The 23538-nt window shown below is 42.7% G+C and overlaps 1 protein-coding gene across 2 annotated transcripts in view; it reads right to left on the bottom strand.

The window, feature by feature from the left end:
• Positions 1-6708: 6708 nt before the first annotated feature.
• The window catches only part of TOP3A (DNA topoisomerase III alpha), a 64257-nt gene continuing 47427 nt past the window's right edge, over positions 6709-23538 (bottom strand). For both annotated transcript variants that reach the window (XM_082260135.1, XM_082260136.1), the window contains exons 13-20: positions 22870-23055; positions 17665-17794; positions 13951-14064; positions 13663-13828; positions 11769-11912; positions 11483-11605; positions 7218-7939; positions 6709-7012 (exon numbers count right to left, since the gene is read on the bottom strand). In XM_082260135.1, coding sequence (XP_082116261.1) covers positions 6834-7012; positions 7218-7939; positions 11483-11605; positions 11769-11912; positions 13663-13828; positions 13951-14064; positions 17665-17794; positions 22870-23055 — 1764 coding nt within the window. In that variant the 3' untranslated portion in view covers positions 6709-6833. The remainder of the gene's footprint in view (positions 7013-7217; positions 7940-11482; positions 11606-11768; positions 11913-13662; positions 13829-13950; positions 14065-17664; positions 17795-22869; positions 23056-23538) is intronic.

Here is a 23538-nt window from a genome sequence, read left to right on the forward strand (position 1 = left end):
GCAGTAATCTCTAAACCAGGAAAGGACCAATCAATCTGTAGTAATTACAGATCAATCTCCTTACTAAATGTAAACTTGAAACTTTGCCAAGATTATAGAAAACTGTTTATCCCCTTTACTTCTGGCGATTATTCATGGTTGGTTTTGTCCCTGGACGAGAAGCTAGGGACAACACCACCAAAACAATCCATCTTATAAGCCTTTGCCCAACATCCCAACATCCCGGCCTGTCTCCTCTCATGTGACACAGAGAAGGCTTTTGATAGGGACAACTGGTCGTTCCTTCACCAGGCACTTCTTCAAAGGGTTAGGCCCTAGGATGCTCTCCTGTATTATGTCCTTATAGTCTAAACCCTTGGCCGCGGTGAGAGTAAATGGGACTCAATCTACAAACTTTTCAATCTCAAATGGTACCCGGCAGGGTTATCCTTTATCACCCTTATTATTTGAAATTGTTATAGAGCACCTTGCACAAGCCATACGTTCCAATTCGTCCATTCATGGCATACATACCCCTTCGGCACATTTTCCTTTTACGGGGATGATCTTTTGTATGTCACTCATTGTATGCTACATATTAGTGTTCCTTCCATTTTGGCTGAAATTCAAAAATTTGGAGAATTTAGCAACTTTAAGCTAAACCTCACCAAAACTTAAATTTTAAACATCTCCCTATCCTTGGACACGCTCTCCATTCTTAAAGCGGAGTTCCACCCTCGGAAAGTTTTTTTCATTAAAAATACCCCCAGGACAGTCAGGGCTAGTGCATTTCACAATGGATAGCCTCTGAACTGTTCAAGGTCGCACTTACCTTTTAGAAGAAATACTTACCTGGAAAAATATCTTGTCCAGCGCTGCCATCTCAGGTGTGGGCAGCTGAAGCCAGCGAGTTCTCTTCCATGTCCTCTTCGTCCAAGAATGCGCCGGCCCCACTCGTCATGTCCAGTGCAGGCGCGTAATTCCCGCACAGCTTCTGGGCATGCCCAGAAGCTGTTTAGCAGGGAATGATGCGCCTGCACTGGAACTGACGAGCGGGGCTGGTGCAGGGGCATTGATTCCTGGGAGCGATGACGTTCAGCTCCCAGGAATCAATGCAAGCAGGAAGTGGCGGCCGCAGAGGGAGGAAGAGGAAGGTGTATATTTTCTTCTAAAACAAGGTAAGTAAAGAAAGCTGGCAACCCAAAGCAATCACATACAGTGCCTTGCGAAAGTATTCGGCCTCCTTGAACTTTGCGACCTTTTGCCACATTTCAGGCTTCAAACATAAAGATATAAAACTGTAATTTATTGTGAAGAATCAACAACAAGTGGGACACAATCATGAAGTGGAACGAAATTTATTGGATATTTCAAACTTTTTTGTGTCCCACTTATTGTTGATTCTTCACAAAAAATTACAGTTTTATATCTTTATGTTTGAAGCCTGAAATGTGGCAAAAGGTCGCAAAGTTCAAGGGAGCCAAATACTTTCGCAAGGCACTGTACCTAGAAACCACCATCTTGACACATATCGCAGACATATACATGCTTAAATATAGCCCACAACTCACCAAAATAAGGCAGTTGATCGAGTGGCAGTTGATCGAGTCCTGGCAGGATATTCAAGCCACTTGGTTTGGTCATAATAATACACAAAAAATGGATGTACTCTCAAAACTATTTTCCCTTTTTCAAGCTTTTCCGATTGCACTTCCTTCTTTTTTTCGCATTCTCCGTTCCCTTGTAATTAGGTTTTGTTTAGCGTGGAGGCCACCTTAGAGTAATACACAAACAACTTCGTTATCCCAAATCAGATGGTGGGACAGGCCTTCCAGACTTCGAAATCTACTACCCCTCCACTATTGTATCTCGATTGTTGGATTGCTTCCCTTGCCCGTTACATAAAGCCTCTACTTTGGTAGAACAAGATATGTCTCCTTTAGACCTCCGTGCCCTACTCTGGAGTTTTGATGCCTAGTAGAACTCTATCACTATATTCTCTATTAACGAGAGCTGCTCTCCAGGTCTGATATCGCCGGAAGGGAAGTTACTCACTTTCCTCGGATCAAAGCCCCATGACTCCGCTCTTCGGTAATCCAGCTCTGCCAGACGGTATACGAGTAATGGATTTTCAGGACATATGGTACACATGACAGGACATCTTGGCCCATAGTCCGCTACTATGTAGACACCACCCATGGGACCTTTGTAACCTCTGAAGCAACATTTAACTCTAATAAATGGCTAACGAAATTTCATTTATAGACCTACTGTAAAACGATATTCACCTCAGGTCAAACACATAGGCCCCTGGAGTTTGAACGTTTGGGTCTTCTTCCAGAGGTCTCCCACCACACTCTATCAGCGATATATAAACCTATTTTAACCCATACCCATGATACACTCCCCGTGTTCACAAAAAATGGTCTAGGGAGTTGGGGGTCGAGGTCCCCGCCAGAGATTGGCATACCGCATTTCTCTTTAGTGATAAATCCTCTATATCGGATTACGCTCAGGAGAAAAATTATAGGTTGTTATCCAGATGGTACCGTGATCCAGTGACCTTTCATCGGATCTTTCCCACCTCTACAGATATATGCTGGCGCTGTGATTGGTGGAACTGTTCTTGTATTCGCCCTTTTTGGTCTCAGATCTTTCAGGTATATACAGAGATCTAGGATGATCCCCTCACTCCCTCCCCCTCTATAGCTTTACTACTATCTATTCTCCCAGGTACTATTAAATCCCAAAAAGCTAGCTTACTCAGAGTTTCCTCTTCGCAGCTAGACAGCTAATTTCTAGACATTGGAAAAACACATCAATTCCATCCCTTTCATCTTGTGTGAATGAAATCAATGGCATTATGGAGTAGCTACAGGCAAGGGAGCTTGATAATTGGGAAAAAATTACCACCCTATGGTCCATTTGGATGCACTACTCCTCTTTGGAAAAATTGAGTTAACAGGCTTAAACAATAGGAGGTCAAGGGAACTCACATTCACTACTACTATTACTATCTCTACTCTATCTTTTCTCTTCTGTTTCTACATTTTTTATCTTTATATTTTTTGTTTCTTCTCTCCATGCATATTATTATACACCGGTTATTGCAAGTCATTTACTATTGCACTGGTTATATAAATATCAAGGACCATTCTACAGATTTTGCTACTGACTTTATATCAGTATTTCAGGGTTGATGGCTCCTTTTGTCAGATTTTATGCTCGTTATACTTTATGCATCTAAGAGAACTATTTTTGTATTGGTTTTTGAAATTTGTTATTGACAATAAAAATATATTCAACCATAAAAAGGCACCCTGATGTAAGGGGGACTCATTCATTTATAAAAACAGATTTATTTTTCATCCCATGAATATTTGTAAACTATACCATTTGGTCCTCATACTGAAAAGTTTGGAGACCCCTATACACGCATGCTTCTAAGGTCTGGAAACAAGTGTATCACAAGAAAACAAAATGCACTGCTTTACCATCCAGTCGAATGAATTAAACCTTCATTCCTTTATAACAATCAAACTAAAACGCAGTTCAAAAACATGTACAGTCATATAAAGCAGCACTCAATTCTAACAAAGATTTTTTTTGTTTTAATATTCTCACATATAAAACAGAACCATACATCCCTTGTTAAAAACATTTTCGAATTTATACAACATACACAAGTAAAATACAACTTAACCAGAATGTATCTTACAATGGATAAGGCATTACATTTCTTACCAGAACAAACCATAAAATGTGAGGCCAGTGGGATTACTTCCTAACAACAGTCACATTTGTGCTTTCCTCTTACTTACAATGGTGGCTATTAGCTCTTATCTCATTAACTTTCACAGAAGAGCTTTAAAAAAAATAATCCAGACAATGGATCTTGTAATAGAACACTTAAAACTTACCTTGCTGGTAGGTACAAGTCCAATCTCCCTTGTTCAAGTGGTACCGCCTCCAGCTAAAACTTCATATCTGACACACTTATGGGTGCGTAGGATGCCTAAACCCAAACATTCCTCCTTCTGACTGTGCTCAATGGTTCCTCCCGCCAACCCCTACCCCATTAACACATCCTATGGAACCATCAGGAAAAACTACACTATGAGGTGGAGTGATGCAGGCATTCCAACACACCTGGAAGCATTGAATGCTGAAAACGTTGTCGAAGGCTGCATCACTTGAACACAGTTCAGGCTTTCCCCCTGACGAGGTAAATTATTCAAAGTCTTTTATTCAGGGACCATTCTTTGGATATTTTTTGAGAGAAGTGACAAAGTCAGTTTAGAGAAAAACCTGCAGCAGAATTTCTTTAATGCCCCACTCCACAGCAATGGATACTAAATATTAAAGAATTCCAAATAAAGGCACCGGCTTTTAAATTATTATAGACTGTAAAGCTGCCCTCCTTGAAAAAACAACCTCCACGAAATTCAGAAAAAAAAAAAGGGATAAAAAGGTGCTACATACAACCAAAAATGACAAATTGACATTAAATTAAATTAATATAATGAAAAATAAGTCTATAAACATGCGCAATAATTCTCATACCATGTAGTAAATTCTTCCGTGTTCCCTGAATAATCTTCCAATAGTGTTACACCAAGGACCACCACCACATTGAGAAGAAGTGCACACTCACCATCAGTCTGGTGACCTCTAATTCAATCTAATCAACATGAGCTTTGGGATAGGTAGTATGTCAACCCAATAAATTTTACTCTCTTCATTAATGTTCCAAAATCCTCCTATATCTATCACTCCAAAAAACCCCAACACATCAAACCAGAAAAGTACTATAGTGTAGTATTTTATTATACCAAGCAGACAAAAGTAAAAATGATTGCACTCGTATTTGTGCCTAGAAAACCGGAAGCTCAGGCCTGGGTGGGGAAAGGTAGCTTCCTCAGGACACGATCAGCTAAACTAGTTGAGGTCCCATGGGTGTCATCACACCCGGCCCAAACATCTCGTTGTTGGAACGCACGCCGATCCTCTGCCGGAGGTACGACGGTGCTAACACCTGCAAGGCTGTTTACATTAGTGCCGAATCTAGGCACAAATACAAGTGAGTGCAATACTTTGTTACTTTTGTCTTCTTGGTATAATAAAATACTACACTACAGTACTTTTCTATTTGATGTGGTGGTGTTTTCTGGAGTTATGATGGAAGATGTAGAAGGGTTTTGGAACATATAATGAAGAACGTATGATCAATCGGGTTGAAATACTACCTATCCCAAAGCACTCATTGACCTTTTTTGATGTAGAGGTCACCAGACTGACCGTGAGTGTGCACTTCTTAATGTGGTGGTGATCCTTGGTGTAACACAATTGGAAAATTATTCATCAGAACACAGAAAAATTTACCACATGGTACGGGAATTATTGCGCATGTTTATGAACTTTTTTTTTCATGATATTTATGTAAATGTGTTATAATTTGGTTGTATTTAGCGCCTTATCCTTTTTTGTTTTAACATAAGTATTGCTTAACTGCCCCGTTGCCCCACAAAGTTCCCTCGAGTGAAGAACATGCCCATTACTCCAGAGTATAGTGCAATATGTAACAGCATTGGATTGATCACCAAGCACCGGTGCTAAAACATAGTAAGAGACCACACTGCTGTGTAAACTTTAAGATTTGAGTGATTTGCAGCTCATACAGGAACAATGGGGAAGTGGAAGCAGGAAAATAAGCCTGTTCTTTGCTCTACATGGGCAAGAAACAGGTTCATGTTAAAGGGGCCGTGTCACTTGGAAAAAAAAAGGCATCAACCTGTATAAGAATAACTCCTACCTGTTCCACCTCCCATGCATTTGATCCTTGCTCTCTTGCACAGCTATAGTGGCTAAAGAACCTCCAGTATCTGATACTTTAGGCGTGTAGGATGTCAGCATCCCCTGCTGACCAATGTACTTCTACCTGTCAACTGCTACATCACTACTGTGTTCCTGCAGAGCTGTGAAGGCTGGCTGATGGAAACACGGCATGCAGAAGGGGACACAGGCATCCGGCACACCCAGAAATGTCAGACACTGAGGATCCTTATGCCAGTGTAGCTCTGGAAGAGTTATTTCAATTAAGCCAACTTTCAGACCAGTTATAAAGGGATGAACTGCCATATTACATAGTAAAGAAGCATATATGTCAGCAACAGCTGTCAATCCTGGCCAAATCTTTACATGGATAATTTCACTTTAAGGATAAAGTCACCTTTTGTAACATGGTACACCCGTACTCCGGGTGCAACATTAACAAGTCCACCGGCCCCAAACCCCCTGGCTCTCTGTTGTGACAGGTGGCACGGGATCTTCTCCCCCCCCACAATCTGTGGCACAATCTGCAAAGAATGGGACTGTGCAGGGCTCTGCCCGTCGGGCCACGTCATTTATTCACAACGTTCTGTGATTGGAAAACTACAGGGTCCAGCAGCCATTGCGGCTGTAAACTTTGTAGTTCCTAATGAACTCCCACAGTGCTGTTGAGCCTTGTGGTAGTTCATTGATGCTTCCTGGTATAATGTACGGCCTGACAGCTTACACACAGAGTCTGCAAGAGCCCTGCATTGAACCCACGATCTGCTGATCATGGGTACAATGCTTTCCAGGCTCCCAATAAAAAAATAAAAGCACAATTTTTTTTACCTGCAAAAAGATGTGCATGTATTGTTTTTTTTTTTTTTTTTAAGGTGAATTTAACCATTTAACAGCCCATGCAAAACACAGCCTTCAGCACCTCTATGTGCAATTATCTGGGGGCTGAAAGACCACCTGTCTGCCTTTGCGTTAAAGCAGAGAGAGAAAGTTTCTATGGTTATTTTGCAGACTTGGCAGAACACTTATCTGTTCTGGGGACAGTTAGTTCGGTTGTGGCCTGGCTGATGACAGATGCCACATGTGCGTGGTCTCTTTGCTGTTGGAGCTTTGTCCGAGTTATCGTTTCTTTTAATTTTCTGACCAAATCCTCTCTGTGCTCCAGACCCTCCACTGAATGTGGTAGGAAAATTTCCAGAAGGACCTGTAATAAAGAGAGAGGAAGTTGGTGAGATACCAAGATAGAATACATCTGCTCCAGGCAGGTTATTGGGCAGAGTGCTAAAGACAGATGGGTTATTTAGTCCATACAGGCCCAGTATTACTATTGCTGTGATAATACATTCACATAACACTTTTAAAATTGTTAATGTCCATTCTACATAGTCATTTTCCCCTGCGTTACTCACCTGGAGGGACGTTCTCATCGGCCCACTGGAAGAAGCCACACTGTTGTTCTCTGGGTTTGGAGCAGGTGTGGAACTGTCTGCCTTTGTTGGCTCCATCCTTCTGCACCGTACGTGTGATGGCTGGCTGATTGCACATGCACTTGATCTCTCCTCCCAATCCTGAGTCCCCACTTCCTCCTGTCATTCGAAACCCTTCGGAGGCCATGGAACTGCTAAACGAGGTTGAGGGACGTCCTGCAGACACCTGCAATGCCGGGGGACTCCTGCCATCCCCGTTCTCCTGATCTGCCCACAAAAAGAAGTTGCATTTTCCTCCATTGCATTTGTAGAACTGGCGCCCCTGGTTAGGTCCCTCTTTACGCACGGTAAGCTGCACAGCGCTGACACCGCAGTTGCACACCACCTCATTATTCTCAGGGTTGGCACTAATTGGCAGTGCATTTCTCTGTACTGCTGGCGTCACCAGTTGGGGTTTTCGCTCTTTTTTGGTGGGCGGCTGCCTGTTTGGACCTCCTCGACCGTTTGTTATTCGGTTACTTGTCTGGTTAACCTGCAGGTGGTTGCTCTCACGGGGAGGGCCAGGCTGGGGTGCTCTGCTGCCACCCTGTAGATATTTCAAATCGAGTATTTCTCGAAGAGTTTCATCACAGCCACCAATACAGCCCACAAAATCCAGGGGCATAATAGGGGGGACACTGCCACGCTTAAACTTCAGCTTCAGCCTGTAGAAGAAGCAACAAAATATTAATTATCTTGCTATACACAGAAAAATCTGCTCGTTTGGAAATAAATGGTCAGACCCCTGACCTCCTGTACCATGCCTGTTTAATATTCTGCATCTAGTCAGATTGATTAAATGGAGTTCCGGCCTCGGGAGTGAAATTTAGCTAAAAATACCTCTGGGACAGTCAGGGCTAGTACATTCCACAATGGATAGCCTCTGATCTGTCCCGGGTCGCACTTACCTTTTAGAAGAAATACTTACCTTGAAAATTTCTTCTCCAGCGCTGCCATCTTGGATGTGGGCAGCTGAAGCCAGCGCGTCCTCTTCTGCGTCCACTTCCGTGTCCTCTTCTCCCAGAATGCACCTGCACCGGCCCCGCTCGTCACTTCTGGTGCGGGCGCATCATCCCTCCACAGCTTCTGGGCATGCCCAGAAGCTGTTTAGCAGGGAGTGAGGTGCCTGCACCGGAACTGACGAGCGGGGCCGGTGCAAGCGCATTAATTCCTGGGAGCGATGACGTTCAGCTCCCAGGAATAAATGCAAGGAGAAAGTGACGGCGCGGGCCGCGGCCGCAGAGGGAGGAAGCGGAAGAAAGGGGAGTATATTTTCTTCAATAACAAGGTAAGTAAACAAAAAAAAAAAATCGTAACTATCCATTTGTTTTTCAGGTGACCAAGAGCAAGTGGATGGCCCAAAATCGATTATGTCGATTTTGAGGCCGGAACTCCGCTTTAAGTTGTATGGATGAGCGCTTTATTCATCAGGAAAGGATGAACAGTCCAACAATCAGTTAGCTAGAATAAACTTTTTTACCCCTCCTTATCCTTGGCTTTATCGCTGCTGGTCCACCATGGTCCAACCTCCACACAATGGAAAGCTGGCAGAATTGTACCAAAAATATTCAGTGTGTGAACATTGTTCTATATATGGCAATCCTAAAGCAAAACTTCCATGCGAACATGTGCGCAATCTCACTACTGAACTTCTCAATATACCAGTTGCCTACCAGTTACCAGTTAGAAAACACTGACTACCAGTGGGGGGGCTGGGGATGTGTTGAGATGTTAAACAGTTCTGCAACTGACCCAATAGTGCAGGGCTAGAGGGTTTAGAGCACTGTCACTGACCACCAGGTGGGGGGATCGTGGTTAATAGTTATGCCATGGGCCTATTATTGTGACTACTGACAACAATGCCAGGGGGTTCCTCTTAATACCACTGACACCAGTGATGGAGGTTATTTTGTTCCAATTCCTCTTTTTGTTCAATCTTTTTTTATTACAGCTTTGCAGGTACAAATAGCAAGAACTGGAAGTACAATTAACAGAAAAACTCCACGTACAAACATTTGTTTAAGTGGACAATACAGGTTCGTCTTTTTTTTTTTTAAAACAACAGCTTACCTGCTCTGTGCAGTGGTTTTGCACAGAGCAGCACCAATCCTCTTCTTCTCGGGCCCCCCTGCCGGCATTCCTAGCTTCTCCCCCTAGGCCAGTGTCTCCAATAGCAAGCCGCTTGCTATAGGGGCACTGGTACGTGCTCGTTCCCGAGCCTTGCTCTATGCATCTATAAGAAACATAGATCCGTGGCTTGGCTCCACTTCCACACTCTCCTCATTGGCTCACTGGCTGTGGTTGACAACAGTGAGAGCCAAAGGCTGTCTCAGCCACTGAGAAAAGGGAGTCCCAAGACATTGCTGGATCAAGAGGGAGCTTAGGTTATAATTGGAGCGGGGCTGTGGGAGGAGCAGCAGACAGGAGGTTTTTTTACCTTTATGTATAGAATGTATGAAGGTAAAAAACCTTCAGCCTTTACAACCACTCTGACCTCAGGGTTATTTGCGAAAATTAAGTATACCAATACCAAGAGACGTTGGGGAAGACAGTACATTTCTAACAATAATGCATGCAATAAATGCATTGGGAAACACGTCTACACTTAAAGCGATTGTATACTCTGCTTTTTTACTTTTACCTACGGGTAAGCCTATGAGAAGGCTTACCTGTAGGTAAAATACCTATCTCCTAAACCTGCACAGTTTAGGAGATATTCATCCTGCATACAGCCGCTGGCGTCCGCAGCGCATGCGCTCTGAAGGTCTGGCATACCATGTCAGAACTTCAGAGCTTCTTCTCGGAACAGAGGACTCCGAACGCATGCACAGGAGTGACGTAATTGCGTCTCCGGACACTCACAGCGCCAGAGCCCACAATCCCAGAAGAAAGGACAGGAGATGTCAGCCCTCTCAGCGGTGGCCAGGAGACGCTGAGAGGGCTTTTTTCTAAGGTGAGGATTTCATAATGTGCTAGTATGCAATGCAAAATTTCAGAAAAAAAAAAATGTAAAAATGGAACAGGAATACTTAGCACAATACACATTCCATCTCAAAACACAGACAGCATTAGCATATTTAACAATGTGTGGACGACAAGTGGCTAAGCCAATGACATTAGCAGTCTGCTATGAGTCTGACTGAGAAGATGAATAAAGTGAAAATAAAATGAAATAAAAAGGCAATGTCCCGAACTCATAGGAAAATGACACAAAGGGGTTTACCATCCAGGGACAGGGTGATCCGTCACACAGACCTCATGGCAATTGTCTAACAGTCTAAATCTCCCAGTGTAGGATTAAATCTTCACATCTCTATATGAAGACATTGCTGACATTGCAGTACAATACACGTTAGCATCACTTGTAAATACAGATCCCATTTGAAGCAATCCAAACCACCAAGTATCTGATTTTTTAAATCATAGTGACGGTTAGTACGTCACACCTACTGTGTTTGGTCTTTTATGATTTGATATTTCCTCAATAAAGTACTTTTGTTATCTTTTCACAAACCAGTGTTGAGCTATTTTTTGCAACTTCTTTGATTTTTTTCTGTTTTTGAACACTTTTGTTCGGTTGCTGGGCTCCCCGATTTATCAACTGACCTTATGGTGTGAAAACCAATAGGAGACATATACCTCCCTGCTTTTATCTAGCAGGTGAGTTTAACCCTGGGACACCCCAATCCCTTTGTTTCTATATATACACACACTTTAACCTTTATGTTTCTAATAGATTAATGAGGGTTTGTCGTCATTTAAGTAAAGCACTACACCTCTTGAGTTGATATAGGTAAAGACAGGGGGTTCCTTGGGACTTTAGGGTGCAACACAACCATAGAGAATTCATTAAAGTACAATAGTTATTGAAAAATTGTATTAACACAACTTTTGGTTTCTAAATATCCGCAATTACATATTGTTAAAAACATAATCAGCCATTGGCCAAATAAACTACAGGCATATGAGGATCCTGCCGAACTCAAATGGGGAAATGAAGAAGAGTTTACACAGCATACAAAGATAATCATGGGGATGGGGATAATAATCGATGCAAAGTAGAGCGGTAAATCACATTGCACCTTGTCCAATCAGATTTTCTCTTTACTCCCCCCATAATGCAGTGTGAAAAAGGGAGTACCTGGATGCTAAGGGGACCACTTTCTTTGCTCAGAAAACATTGCCAAGTTAGCTGAAGGCATACTCACTTGTGAACTGGATGAGGTCTACACACATCACACACACTATCATCCCGTGACACTTCCAGAACGAAACTGGGCAACCAGATTGAGGTTTTACAGCTGGGGTAACCCAAACACGAAATGTAAAACCTTAAAGAGAAAGATACGATACTGATATTAGTGGGGAAAATGACTTCCTTCAACCATAGTGAAAGACCTGTGGGCTCTCTAACTAAAAGGAATTCTTTGTCAGGAGGTCACCTGTTCAACATCTTCAGATGTCAAACATGGCTGCTCCCTTGCTCTCACTCACCCTCCATCTCTCTTGGTCTTCAGCACCATATCCCTGTTACACTGCGGGCATTTTCGTATAGGAACTGGCGTTTCCGGGTAGATCTCCTGCTGTTCCACAGGTTGTGCTGCCTGGCCAAAGTACTGAGACAGAGCCTCGTCCAGCCTGTTGAGTAGAAGCACAGAACCGAGGGGGGTTCAGTTAGTATGCTGCAGAGCATGCAACCAGCAAGGACCAAATGTATGGGGTGACAGAATGTATGGGGTTATCTTAAAGTGGACCTTTAAGTAAAATCTACAAGTCTGCAAAAATAGGCTCCTGACATTAACAGTAAGTGAATTTCCCTAGGCTGAGTCGATGCCAGGCGGCTTTAGGCAGAAGGAATTTCCTCAGTCTCCTCTACCCTTCACAACACTAGGCTACAACACTATTACTTTGTTAACAAGGTGAAAGGCTGCAGCAGCGGCTGATCTGTGTCACACATTTCTGAACACAGCCAAGAACTGCAAAGGCACCAGGATTTATAGGATTGTGTCATATCGGAGTCAGCATCTCTAGTCTCGGAAGTAGAGGGTGACCATGGATGATGACTGAAAATGGCTCAATCCCTCTGAGGAGAAAAGCAGATGAACGCTTTGTCAGGGGGAAGTACTGTGATCTCTGAGAGAGGTAATAAACACCTGGCAATGTTACACTTGCACATTACTTATCATGAATGCGCTTTGAAATGCAATACAACTTGAATTTTACAATAACTTTGAAAAAAAAAAAAAAAAAAAACCCTTTTCAGTAAATCTCTAATACATGCCATTCCCCTGTTTTATGTCGCTTAAAATACACTGCAAGTACAGGAAAATACCTGTTGACCTGTCAGAAATCCAGAGAGCTTCCTGAGTAGGCTAACCACACAGTACCCCCGATGCACTTAAATCCCAAGAAGTGTAGTCAGTTCTCCCTTGCTGGACTACAGAACACAATTTCCTCATGTACCCTTAAAAAAGGGGGAGATCATGAGAAAATGGGGATATTTTTTCATGATCTCACCATTTTTTTAAGTTTACATGAGGAAATGTAATTATTTTCGGTTTTGATGTAAACAAGGATTTGGCCCTGTATATTTAACAAGGTCTCCAAAACATTATCCTACAGAACACCTCCTCCTTTTTTATGGAGATGAAGAGAAGTCAAGGTGTTCTGTAGCTTAGTAGGGCAGGGTTGACAACACTGCTTGGGATATCAGTACAGCAGAAGCACTTTTGTCGTCAGCTCAAACAGGAAGTTAGCAGCTCACTGGATTTCTGACAATTCAACGGGTATTACTCTGTACTTGCAGCATTCTTCAGATTATATCTTTTTAGTGAAAAATTTTCCAAAGTATCATACAAAATACAATCCAAGACACAATATACTTAAAAAGAGAAGGACCGTCGCAGGATATATTACAATGCAAAAAAATTAACCTTGTAAATAAAAAAAAAAAAGGATATTTGAAATAACTGTCAGATGTACATATCCTTACATATTGGGTTATATCAATATATAGTGCTAACATTGCAGAGTAGCCCTGGATATGTAAGCCCCAGGTCATTTTTAGTGTTTTACCTGTGACCATTCTCCCATAATGAAAATTAGAAAAAAATTAAAATTAAATAAATCTTTCTCTTTCTTTCTACTTGCAGCATTTTTCAATTGAAGAACATAGGAAGATGTGCAAGTATATCAGAGATGTAATGAAGATGTATCTTTTTTTTTGGTCCAAACATGGTACATTAACTGGAACATGAGATACTCATTGATGAATAGTACGAGTTAATCTTAAATTATAAACTAAAAACTTTTTTAGGCACATCAACCTGCAGTGTATGTTGACGGTCCTTATAATGTACACACTATTTAGAAGAGAACCCCCACTCACTTGGTGGCTTTGGCTGCAGCCTCGATGAAGACCTGCTTGTATTTCTGCACTTGCTGTCTCAGGACAGTGAACTTGTCCTTTTTGCCTTCACAAATGAGCTTCAGATCTGCCTCCAGCTCAGCTCGAAGGTCAGGCTTGGACATCTCGAAGCCCATGGAATCGTATCCTAAGGAGGCAATGAAGAGTGATAGCAAGATTTGAGGAAGGAGTTGTGACTGCTAATAAGCTGAAAACAATCAAACTCCTCAGGATGGTTTTGCTTCAGAAGAGCAGCAATCCAGGGCTTACCCTCCACCAGGCCCATCCCTAGCTCTCCTGGAAGGAACCTCTGCTCCGGGGTGAGGCCCACGTACATGCGTGACTTAATGGTCTCAATGTGCTCTGCATGGGTAGCGTCAGTCCCTGCAGGAAAAACAAATATAAATATAGCATCCACATCAGCCACTAGAGACCACAGAAAAGATGATAAAAATACAGTATGATTTTCATATCCCTACAAGAGGAGCGTGACTTATAATTAAATTATCAGAGTTATAATGAGAAGAGCAAAGACCTTAATGTGTTTCTGTGATGCTGCTATTCCTTTAATGTGTAATCACAGGCTAAGGTAATCTCCACTCCAGGCTGTACTGCTGACGTGTATTGTAATGCAAACAGGATGGCCCTGGCTACACAGTGCAGCACAGGTGTCTGAATCACACGACAGGCTGAACAGAGTTACAAATCTTTTGGTAAGTACAGCATATCAGATATGTGTATTTAACCACTTACCATGAGGTTAGCTTTAAAGATTATTTTACAGCCGTTTTTGGGATTTCTATATTCATATAGGAATTAAAAAAGAAACATCACAATATAAACATCTTTGTTAAAGCGGAGTTCCGGCCTCAAAAACACCTTTGGGCCATCCGCTTGCTTTAAATCCCCTAAAATACAATGTTTTTGAAGAAAGTATACTTCCCTTCCTTCTACTTCCTCCCTCTGAGGCCGTGGCCGCGCCGTCAATTCCTGCTTGCGTTGGCTCGTCAGTTCCGGTGCAGGTGCATCATTCCCTGCTAAACAGCTTTTGGGCATGCCCAGAAGCTGTGCAGGGATGACGCGCCTGCCCCGGAAGTGACGAATGGGGCCGATGCAGGGCATTCTGGGACGAAGAGGACACCGAAGAGGACGCCCTGGCTTCAGCTGCCCACACCTGAGATGGCAGCGCTGGACAAGAGATTTTCAAGGTAAGTATTTCTTCTAAAAGGCAAGTGCGACCTTGGACAGTTCAGAGGCTATCCATTCTGGAATGCACTAGCCCTGACTGTCCCGTGGGTATTTTTATCTCCAAACCATTTCTGAGGCTGTAACTCCGCTTTAAATTCCCCAGGGGACTAATATGTAGCATCTGGTCTCGTTCTGATCCATTGCCGCACTGTGCATGAAAGCAATTTTTTTCTGCTGAAGCCCAATTTATGGGTGTTCCTATGGAGATGCTAAAGCAAAGCACAGAAGCCAACTACAACATTCTGTGTGCTGTCAAGTACCAAAAAATCCTGCAGTGATCCTCCTATCCCTCTGCTGTGATAAATGACAAAGCTACACCACCATCTCTCCTGTGTGTGCTGTGAAGTGTCTCCAAAAGTAAATAGTTAGTGCAGTGATACTCCTTTCCCCCTAATGTGATGAATGTCAGTGCGGTCACCACCATTTCCCTTCAGTGTGCTCTGATGTGTCCCCAAAACGAACAGTGCAGCGATGCTCCTCCTGTTTCTTACTGCTGCTGACATTTCAGCAGCAGTGTGTTACCTATGAACGCAAAGAAGTGTCACACTGACAGGTTCCTTGCCAACTGCTGTGATGAATGACAGAACTGTCAAAGCCCCCCTATGCTTCCTATGCATTGTCACTCGCACCTAATGAGACATGTTTCTTTCCAGGCAGCATGGTAAAATAGCAGTGGGGTGAGGGGGCCGCACTGTCGACCATGCTAGCTCAGCAACTACAGCACAGATCAGAAGGGTTCAAATGCTACAAACACTTGCTGCCCTATCCAAGTATTTTTAGGATGTAGTGATATGTCCTCGTTAGGCTGCAGAACCATTTTATATTTTATTTGAAAAATAATATGCCTTCAGACAGCAGCAGTCTGAGCATATGAGCTATCTAATATAGATGCCAAATCCCTAGAATTAATTTGAAACCTGAAAGGTTGGGAAAAAATGATTTTGTTGGCACTCAAAGCAATTAAAATATCATTTATTTATTTTCACATAAAAACACAAAAAGAAAACAAAAAAATTGACATACTATATCTATATAAAAAAGGATGTGGCTTCTAAGTAAGCTCACAATCATGTACAAGTATATACAGCAGTTCTTGAATGTTCAATTTCATGCACAAGTAAGTAAATGTTATACAAATCCTTAAAGGGATAAAAGTGTTCTAGCACCAGGAGAATCCTGCCGGCGGTTTTCCAAAGGAACAATCACCGTCCAGCCGGGTCAGCTGATGTTGTATTAGTATATCAATTCAACTGCTCAACATGTTTCGCCTTTTTCAAAGCTTCATCTGGAGGTTATATATGAATAAACTCTGTACGATTGTTGTGCAAGACATATCTCTGCAAAACTTTTTTGTAATTAACGAAGGGGCAATCATGGATTTTTCAGAGCTTGATACCTTGAAGGGTGGAGCTATACTTGGATGTGTAGCCGCCAAGAAATAGTATACACCTGACTGACATCAGTAAGCCAATACCAATAAAGGACTTGCATATAAACCCATGGAATAGGCACTTGTATGCGCTCTGTTTAAATGTCCACGATTGTCCGCTCCGGATGGGGAACCGCCGCCAGCGGCTACACATCCAAGTATAGCTCCACCCTTCAAGGTATCAAGCTCTGAAAAATCCATGATTGCCCCTTCGTTAATTACAAAAAAGTTTTGCAGAGATATATGTCTTGCACAACAATCGTACAGAGTTTATTCATATATAAGCTCCAGATGAAGCTTTGAAAAAGGCGAAACATGTTGAGCAGTTGAATTGATATACTAATACAACATCAGCTGACCCGGCTGGACGGTGATTGTTCCTTTGGAAAACCGCCGGCAGGATTCTCCTGGTGCTAGAACACTTTTATCCCTTTAAGGATTTGTATAACATTTACTTACTTGTGCATGAAATTGAACATTCAAGAACTGCTGTATATACTTGTACATGATTGTGAGCTTACTTAGAAGCCACATCCTTTTTTATATAGAGATATAGTATGTCAATTTTTTTGTTTTCTTTTTGTGTTTTTATGTGAAAATAAATAAATGATATTTTAATTACTTCGAGTGCCAACAAAATCCTTTTTTCCCAACCTTCCATGTTCCATTTTATATTTTAGAAAAAAAGTGGGAAACAGCAACTTTTTTTTTAGCCTTGCGTCTGAATGAAAAACAGTTTGTATTAAAAAACACTCGAACAATCGACTTCTTACTTTCCCAATGTTATAGCAGGTAAGAACAGAAAAGAGAAAAGCTAACTGGTTGTGACCCACAACAAAAATGACAGATGCCACCTAAGGATCCACCAGGTCCTCTTGCATGACAAACCGCTAGGAGTGCCGACAAGGACAGAGCTCATCCCAGCTCAAAACTTCTAGTAGGGAAAGGAAGTCATAAAAGTCACACACATCACAGCAAAACCCTGCAAGGAGGTTTATGACAGCATCAGCGTGGCCTGGTTGGATCCCGGGCTGAGGCGGTCATACACCTCCTTCCTTACAGGGTTTTGCTGTGATGTGTAACTTATAGGCCTTCCTTTCCCTACGAATTGATTAGTTGGTTGATTTATTGTTCAAAGAGAAAAAGAAGAAGGTTGTTCATACTAGACACGCTTTTCAAAAATGACATAGGGCTTCATATACAGATTATTTCTGTGATCATTCTATATGGATCATGCTAGACACAAAACAAAGACACTGCAGTTTTTTTAGTAAGAAATACTGTTACAGTTGGATTGATTGGTTTACCTATGCCGTGTTTCTCCATTAGAGATATGAGATCAGCTTCTGTAAGGAGCTGTGGTGGGGAGGTCTCACCATCCACCATCTCCACCGTGGTGGGCTGGAACCTCTCACCCATCTCATACACAGGGATGACCTAAGGGAATAATACATCACACACTAAGTTTAAATGTAAATTATGTTATAAAGCTACCAAAGCTAGTAGTGGCTTTCCCCATTCATGAGCCCTGTTGGTGGTAGAAGTCAGACCAGGAGATGCTCAAGAGTTAGGATATGGCTTTTAGAGAACTTTAGATCTCTGTCCTTAAAGTGGACCTGGACTCAAAAAGGGAAGATTTGCCATCTTAGACAACATCCAGAAATGTTAATTGTGCACAAGTACCCTGAAATAATTACCTTAGGCCCTAAATTTTCCCTGAAAAGTAGCAAGGCACTTACCATTCCTTCAGTCTTATAATACAATGTGAGATTATCTAAGGAACTGGTGCAATTGACTGCTAGTCTCATCAGATTTGCAGTAAGACTTTGGGATTTACTGTGCACTGTTCTCCTTGTTGGAGAGAAAGCTGTACCTGAGGATCCGCAGTGCAAGAATCTCTCTGCTCCTTTAGTTTTGTGGATCTGTGCTTTCCAACCTCTCCTACTGCTTCTAATCACCAGTCATCCGGGGGCAGCTCTGACAACAGGAAGAAATCCCTGCCTCTACCAATATATCTGCCTCTACACCAGTGGCGGCTGGTGCGTTGGGGGCACAGGGGCGCCGCACCCCCCTATCCATGCACCTGGCACCCTAATCTGCATGCGGGCACCGGACGCATGGAGTTCAATGGGTTTGTTATTTTTTTGTTTTTTTTTAATCACCTGATTAGAGCAAGAGGCTCTAATAGGCTTCAGAAAAGGGTGGACCCGGGGCCAGAGCAGGGCGCCCCGAGCCCACCAATTGTGTGACAATAGCGAATGAAAATTCGCTATTGTCACACGGATCCTCCTCCTGGCCAATCAGGAAGCGGGTCCGAGACCCGATTCCTGATTGGCCGAAAAGCAAAAACCATGCCATTGGCCAAGGAGGAGGCAGGGGGAAGGACGCGAGGAGACTCCGCCCCTGCAGGTAAGTGCACTGGTCACTCTGCATTGAAAGGGGCACGGCACGCTGGTCACTCTGCATTGAAAGGGGCACGGCACGCTGGTCACTCTGCATTGAAAGGGGCACGGCACGCTGGTCACTCTGCATTGAAAGGGGCACGGCACGCTGGTCACTCTGCATTGAAAGGGGCACGGCACGCTGGTCACTCTGCATTGAAAGGGGGCACACTATACCTTAATTACTGAAGGCCCCTTTCACACTTTTGTGACCTCAAAGTCATGCAATTTTTTACAGCGTTTTTTGCCGCAAAGCAATGCCTATTACATTTTTCTGTTTGCGCCCCCCCAAAAATTTTGAGCACCAGCCGCCACTGCTCTACACAAAGGCACAGTGTAGAACAAGGCAAGCTAAGTCAATAGTGGAGAATGGATTAGCTGTAGGGGGTCCATAGGCAATACGGTGGGCTAGTTCTTGCGTCTCGCCTTGTATTTTTTTGGGCAAAGCTTTTACAGTACAGGCCCTCTTTAAACGAGAAGTAGGGCCAAAGCTCTTTTGGCCCTACTTCTCCTGTGGGTGACAGTATTCGTCTGACAGCGAGCCGAAGTCTGCTGTCAGCTGACATCACTAACTGGTCCAGACTCTGGATCAATCTCGACTTTAAATTTGGGATCCACCAGATTCCTGAGTGGCAGCTGGCTCAGTCTCTCAGTGTGCCGCTGGGAAATTGAGCCAGCTGCTCCCCCCCCTCCCCCACAGCCTGGCGCTCCAGTGAGCACTGACAATTACTGCTCTCTGCTCCCTGAAGACTGAGAACTGAGTGATCAGCAGTCTTTGATCGCTCAGTTCTCGGTCTAGAGGTGGCGGGGAAGAGATGGACCAATGCTGCATCCACCTAGGTGAGTATGACTGTTTGTTTTTTTTTTAATTCCTGAACTTCTCTTTTAACTTCACTGGCATGCGCACATGCCACGGTCATTACAAAGGAGTCCCAGCAGCACTTGTAAGACCCTAAGGTTGCCAGGGACACAAGTGCTAACTATTGAAGACCTTGGCAGGCCTAAAGAGGTACAAAAAGCCAGGTTGCTCTGACTGAAATACTGACTCTACATGTACCGAGATCCCAACCAGCGACATACCCTTATGTCGCTGGATTTTCAGGGGTTATACCGGGATGATGCCTACAGCTGCAGGCAATACCCCGGAACCATTATTTTTCGGAGCTGGTAGCCGGCTCTCTTGTTAAAGAAATCCTAGTGGCTAACTAGCCGCAGGACTGTTTTTAAAAGCAGCAAGATGGAAGGCTCCCCTCCTCCCGCCATCTACCGCAGCTTGCTCAGGCTCTTCCGTCCCACTAGGAGACCCAAGCGACCAGCCGGTGTGTTGGCTGGCTGGTCAGGTATCCAAACAAAGCCAGGATCAGCTTTGATCATCTCTCCGCTATAGTAACCTGGAAGCAAAGACATGACATCACTTCCGGTTTACCCGAATATCAATGGTGCCATGTGATGGAGTTACACGCCATTTTTTAAAAATCAAAAGCATTCAAAAACAGAGATCTTGGGGTTTTGAATGCTTTTAAGTGCAGAGGAGAGATTTGGGGTCCTATAGACTGCAGATATCTCCATAAAGAGTACCTATCACATGCCTATTGCTGTCACAATAATGTTTACATTCCTTGTGACAGCAAAAAAATATAAAAAAATGAAAGCAACAGTGTATAAAAAAAGTGTTAAAAAATTATTATTCAAAGTAAAGTGCTACCGTCACCCCATGCTGGCGTGCAAAGAGAAAAAGGCGCACATTAGTCCCGTCCCACACGTGCGAGGTATTACGGCGAACGTCTGATCATAGGAAGTAATTCTAGCACCAGACCCCTGTGTAAATCTAAAGTGCTAACCTGTAAAGGCTTTTAAAGCATTGCCTATGGATAGTAAAATTTGCATCGTCACGGCTGCACGGGCGTGTGAAATTTTAAAGCACAACATGATTAGTATCGGTTTACTTGGCATAACATCATCTTTTATATTTTACAACAAAATTGGGTATGTATTTTTTATTTTTTTTGCATTAAAATTAAAAAAAGTGCATTTTGCATGTTTAGATTCTATGATGTCACACATGTTGTACTTGTTTTTGACATACCTGTAAATAAAGAATTTATATAAAAGAAAAGTGCATTTTTTCCCAAATATTGTGTTTCAAAAACCGCTGCAAAAATACTGTGTGACATAAAAAAAATTCCAAAAACCACCATTTTATTCTCTAGGGCCTCTATTTAAAAAAAAAAAAAAAAAGAAATATATATATATATATATATATATATATATATATATATATATATATATATATATATATATATATATATATATATTTATGGTCTGGAAATGGTTATTAAATACAATGGTAGTGTGTTACATATACAGTGCATCCAAAAAGTATTCACAGTGCTTCACTTTTTCCACATTTTGTTATGTTACAGGCAGATTCCAAAATGGATTAAATTCATTATTTTCCCCAAAATTCTACAAACAATAAAACATAATGACAACATAAAAGTTTAAAATCTTTGCAAATTTATTAAAATAAAAATCAGAAGAAGTAGTCACATGTACATAAGTATTCACAGCCTTTGCCATGACCCTAAAAATTTAGCTCAGGTGCATCCTGTTTCCACTGATCATCCTTGAGATGTTTCTACAACTTGATTGGAGTCCACCTGTGGTAAGTTTAGTTAATATTACATAATTTAGAAATGCACACACCTGTCTATATAAGGTTCCACAGTTAACAGTGAATGTCAGAGCACAAATCAAGCCATGAAGTCCAAGGAATTTTCTGTAGACCTCCGAGACAGGATTGTATCGAGGCACAGATCTGGGGAAGGGTACAGAACATTTTCTGCACCATTGAAGGTCCCAATCAGCACAGTGGTCTCCATGCTTTGTAAATGGAAGACGTTTGGAACAACGAGGACTCTTCCTAGAGTGGGCTGCCCGGCCAAACTAAATGATCGGGGGAGAAGAGCCTTAGTCAGGGAGGTGACCAAGAACCCGATGGCCACTCTGAAAGAGCTCCAGTGCTTCTCTGTGGAGAGATGAGAACCTTCCAGAAGAACCATTTCTGCAGTACTCCACCAAACCTGTATGGCAGATTGGCTAGACGGAAGCCACATCCTCAGTAAAAGGCACATGACAGACCGCCTGGAGTTTGCCAAAAAGGCACCTGAAGGACTCAAAATTCTCTGGTCTGATGAAACAAAGTTCAAACTCTTTGGCCTGAATGACAAGCGTCACGTCTGGAGGAAACCGCTCATCACCATGCCAATACCATCCCTATATTGAAGCATGGTGGTGGCAGCATCATGCTGGGGAGATGTTTTTGAGCAGCAGGAACTGGGAGACTAGTCAAGATCGAGGGAAAGATAAATGCAGCAATGTATACAGACATCCTTGATGAAAACCTGCTTCAGAGCACTCTGGACCTCAGACTGGGGGCGAAGGTTCATCTTCCAACGGGACAACGACCCTAAGCACACAGCCAGGAAAACAAAGGAGTGGCTAAGGGACAACTCTATGAATGTCCTTGAGTAGCCCATCCAGAGCCCAGACTTGAACCCGATTGAACACCTCTGGAGAGATCTGAAAATGGCTGTGCACCGACACTCCCCATCCAACCTGATGGAGCTTGAGAGGTTCTACAAAGAAGAATGGGAGAAACTGTCCAAAAATAGGTGAGCCAAGCTTGTAGCATCATACTCAAAAAGACTTGAGGCTGTAATTGGTGCCAAAGGTGCTTCAACAAAGTATTGAGCAAAGGCTGTGAATACTTATGTACATGGGATTTTTTTCATTTGTTATTTTTAATAAATGTGCAAATATTTCAAACAAACTTCTTTTACATTTGTCATTATGGAGTATTGTTTGTAGAACTTTGAGGAAAATAATGAATTTATTCAATTTTGGAATAAGGCTGTAACATAACAAAATATGGTAAAAGTGAAGCGCTGTGAATACTTTCCGGATGCACTGTACATGTATATCTTCCAGTTGGGTGATATAGCACTGCACAATTGTGCGTGAATATGATGTTAACCATCATAGCTGTACAAGTATCAGCATTAGCTATACCTTTGTGTTCCACTTGTCATACGGATAGACATCCAGGTAATTTCTGGCGATAATCATCAGCCCGTGAGCCACAAACCTCTCAGCAGCGATGTCGATCTCCACGGTGGTCTCCTGCCCCTGAGCATCCTGGGAGCAGCAGGCCAAGAAATGACGCACAATAAACTCATAGATCCGCTGCTCATTTCCCTGAAAGCAGAGATGTCAAATAAAACCAGTTACGGGCTCCTGGAATGATACTGCAACAAGCATTCCTTATTTCTCAAATTGTTTTTGTGCTGATAAGAGCGAAAATGTCACCAAATGGGCTGTCATCTTCACACAAAAAAGTTAACTTTTCTCAAGTGTTTTAAAGTACATCTAAAGCCAAAATCTTTTTCTCTTACGTCCTCCGACAGTTGCCGCCTCCTCTAAGTCATCACTGTTGGGTATTGACTTCCCATCCGCAGGAATAGCTAGGCATATAGACTTAGTCCAAAGACAAAAGGCATTAGCATATACACACCCATGGGGGCTGTCCCATCTGGTCAATATCCCCCCTGCATCACCACTCCCAACTCAGTTTTAATCTGCCTAGCGTCAGGAATAGTCAGGCTTCCCTTGTGCTGGAGCTTCAGTCTCAGCCTTCCTAATCTTTTATTTGATTTTCTTTCAAAAGGTCAGTTTTTTCTT

Source organism: Pelophylax lessonae (genome assembly GCF_965119305.1).
Source record: "Pelophylax lessonae genome assembly, chromosome: 6".
In the NCBI taxonomy this organism is placed as follows: Eukaryota; Metazoa; Chordata; class Amphibia; order Anura; family Ranidae; genus Pelophylax; species Pelophylax lessonae.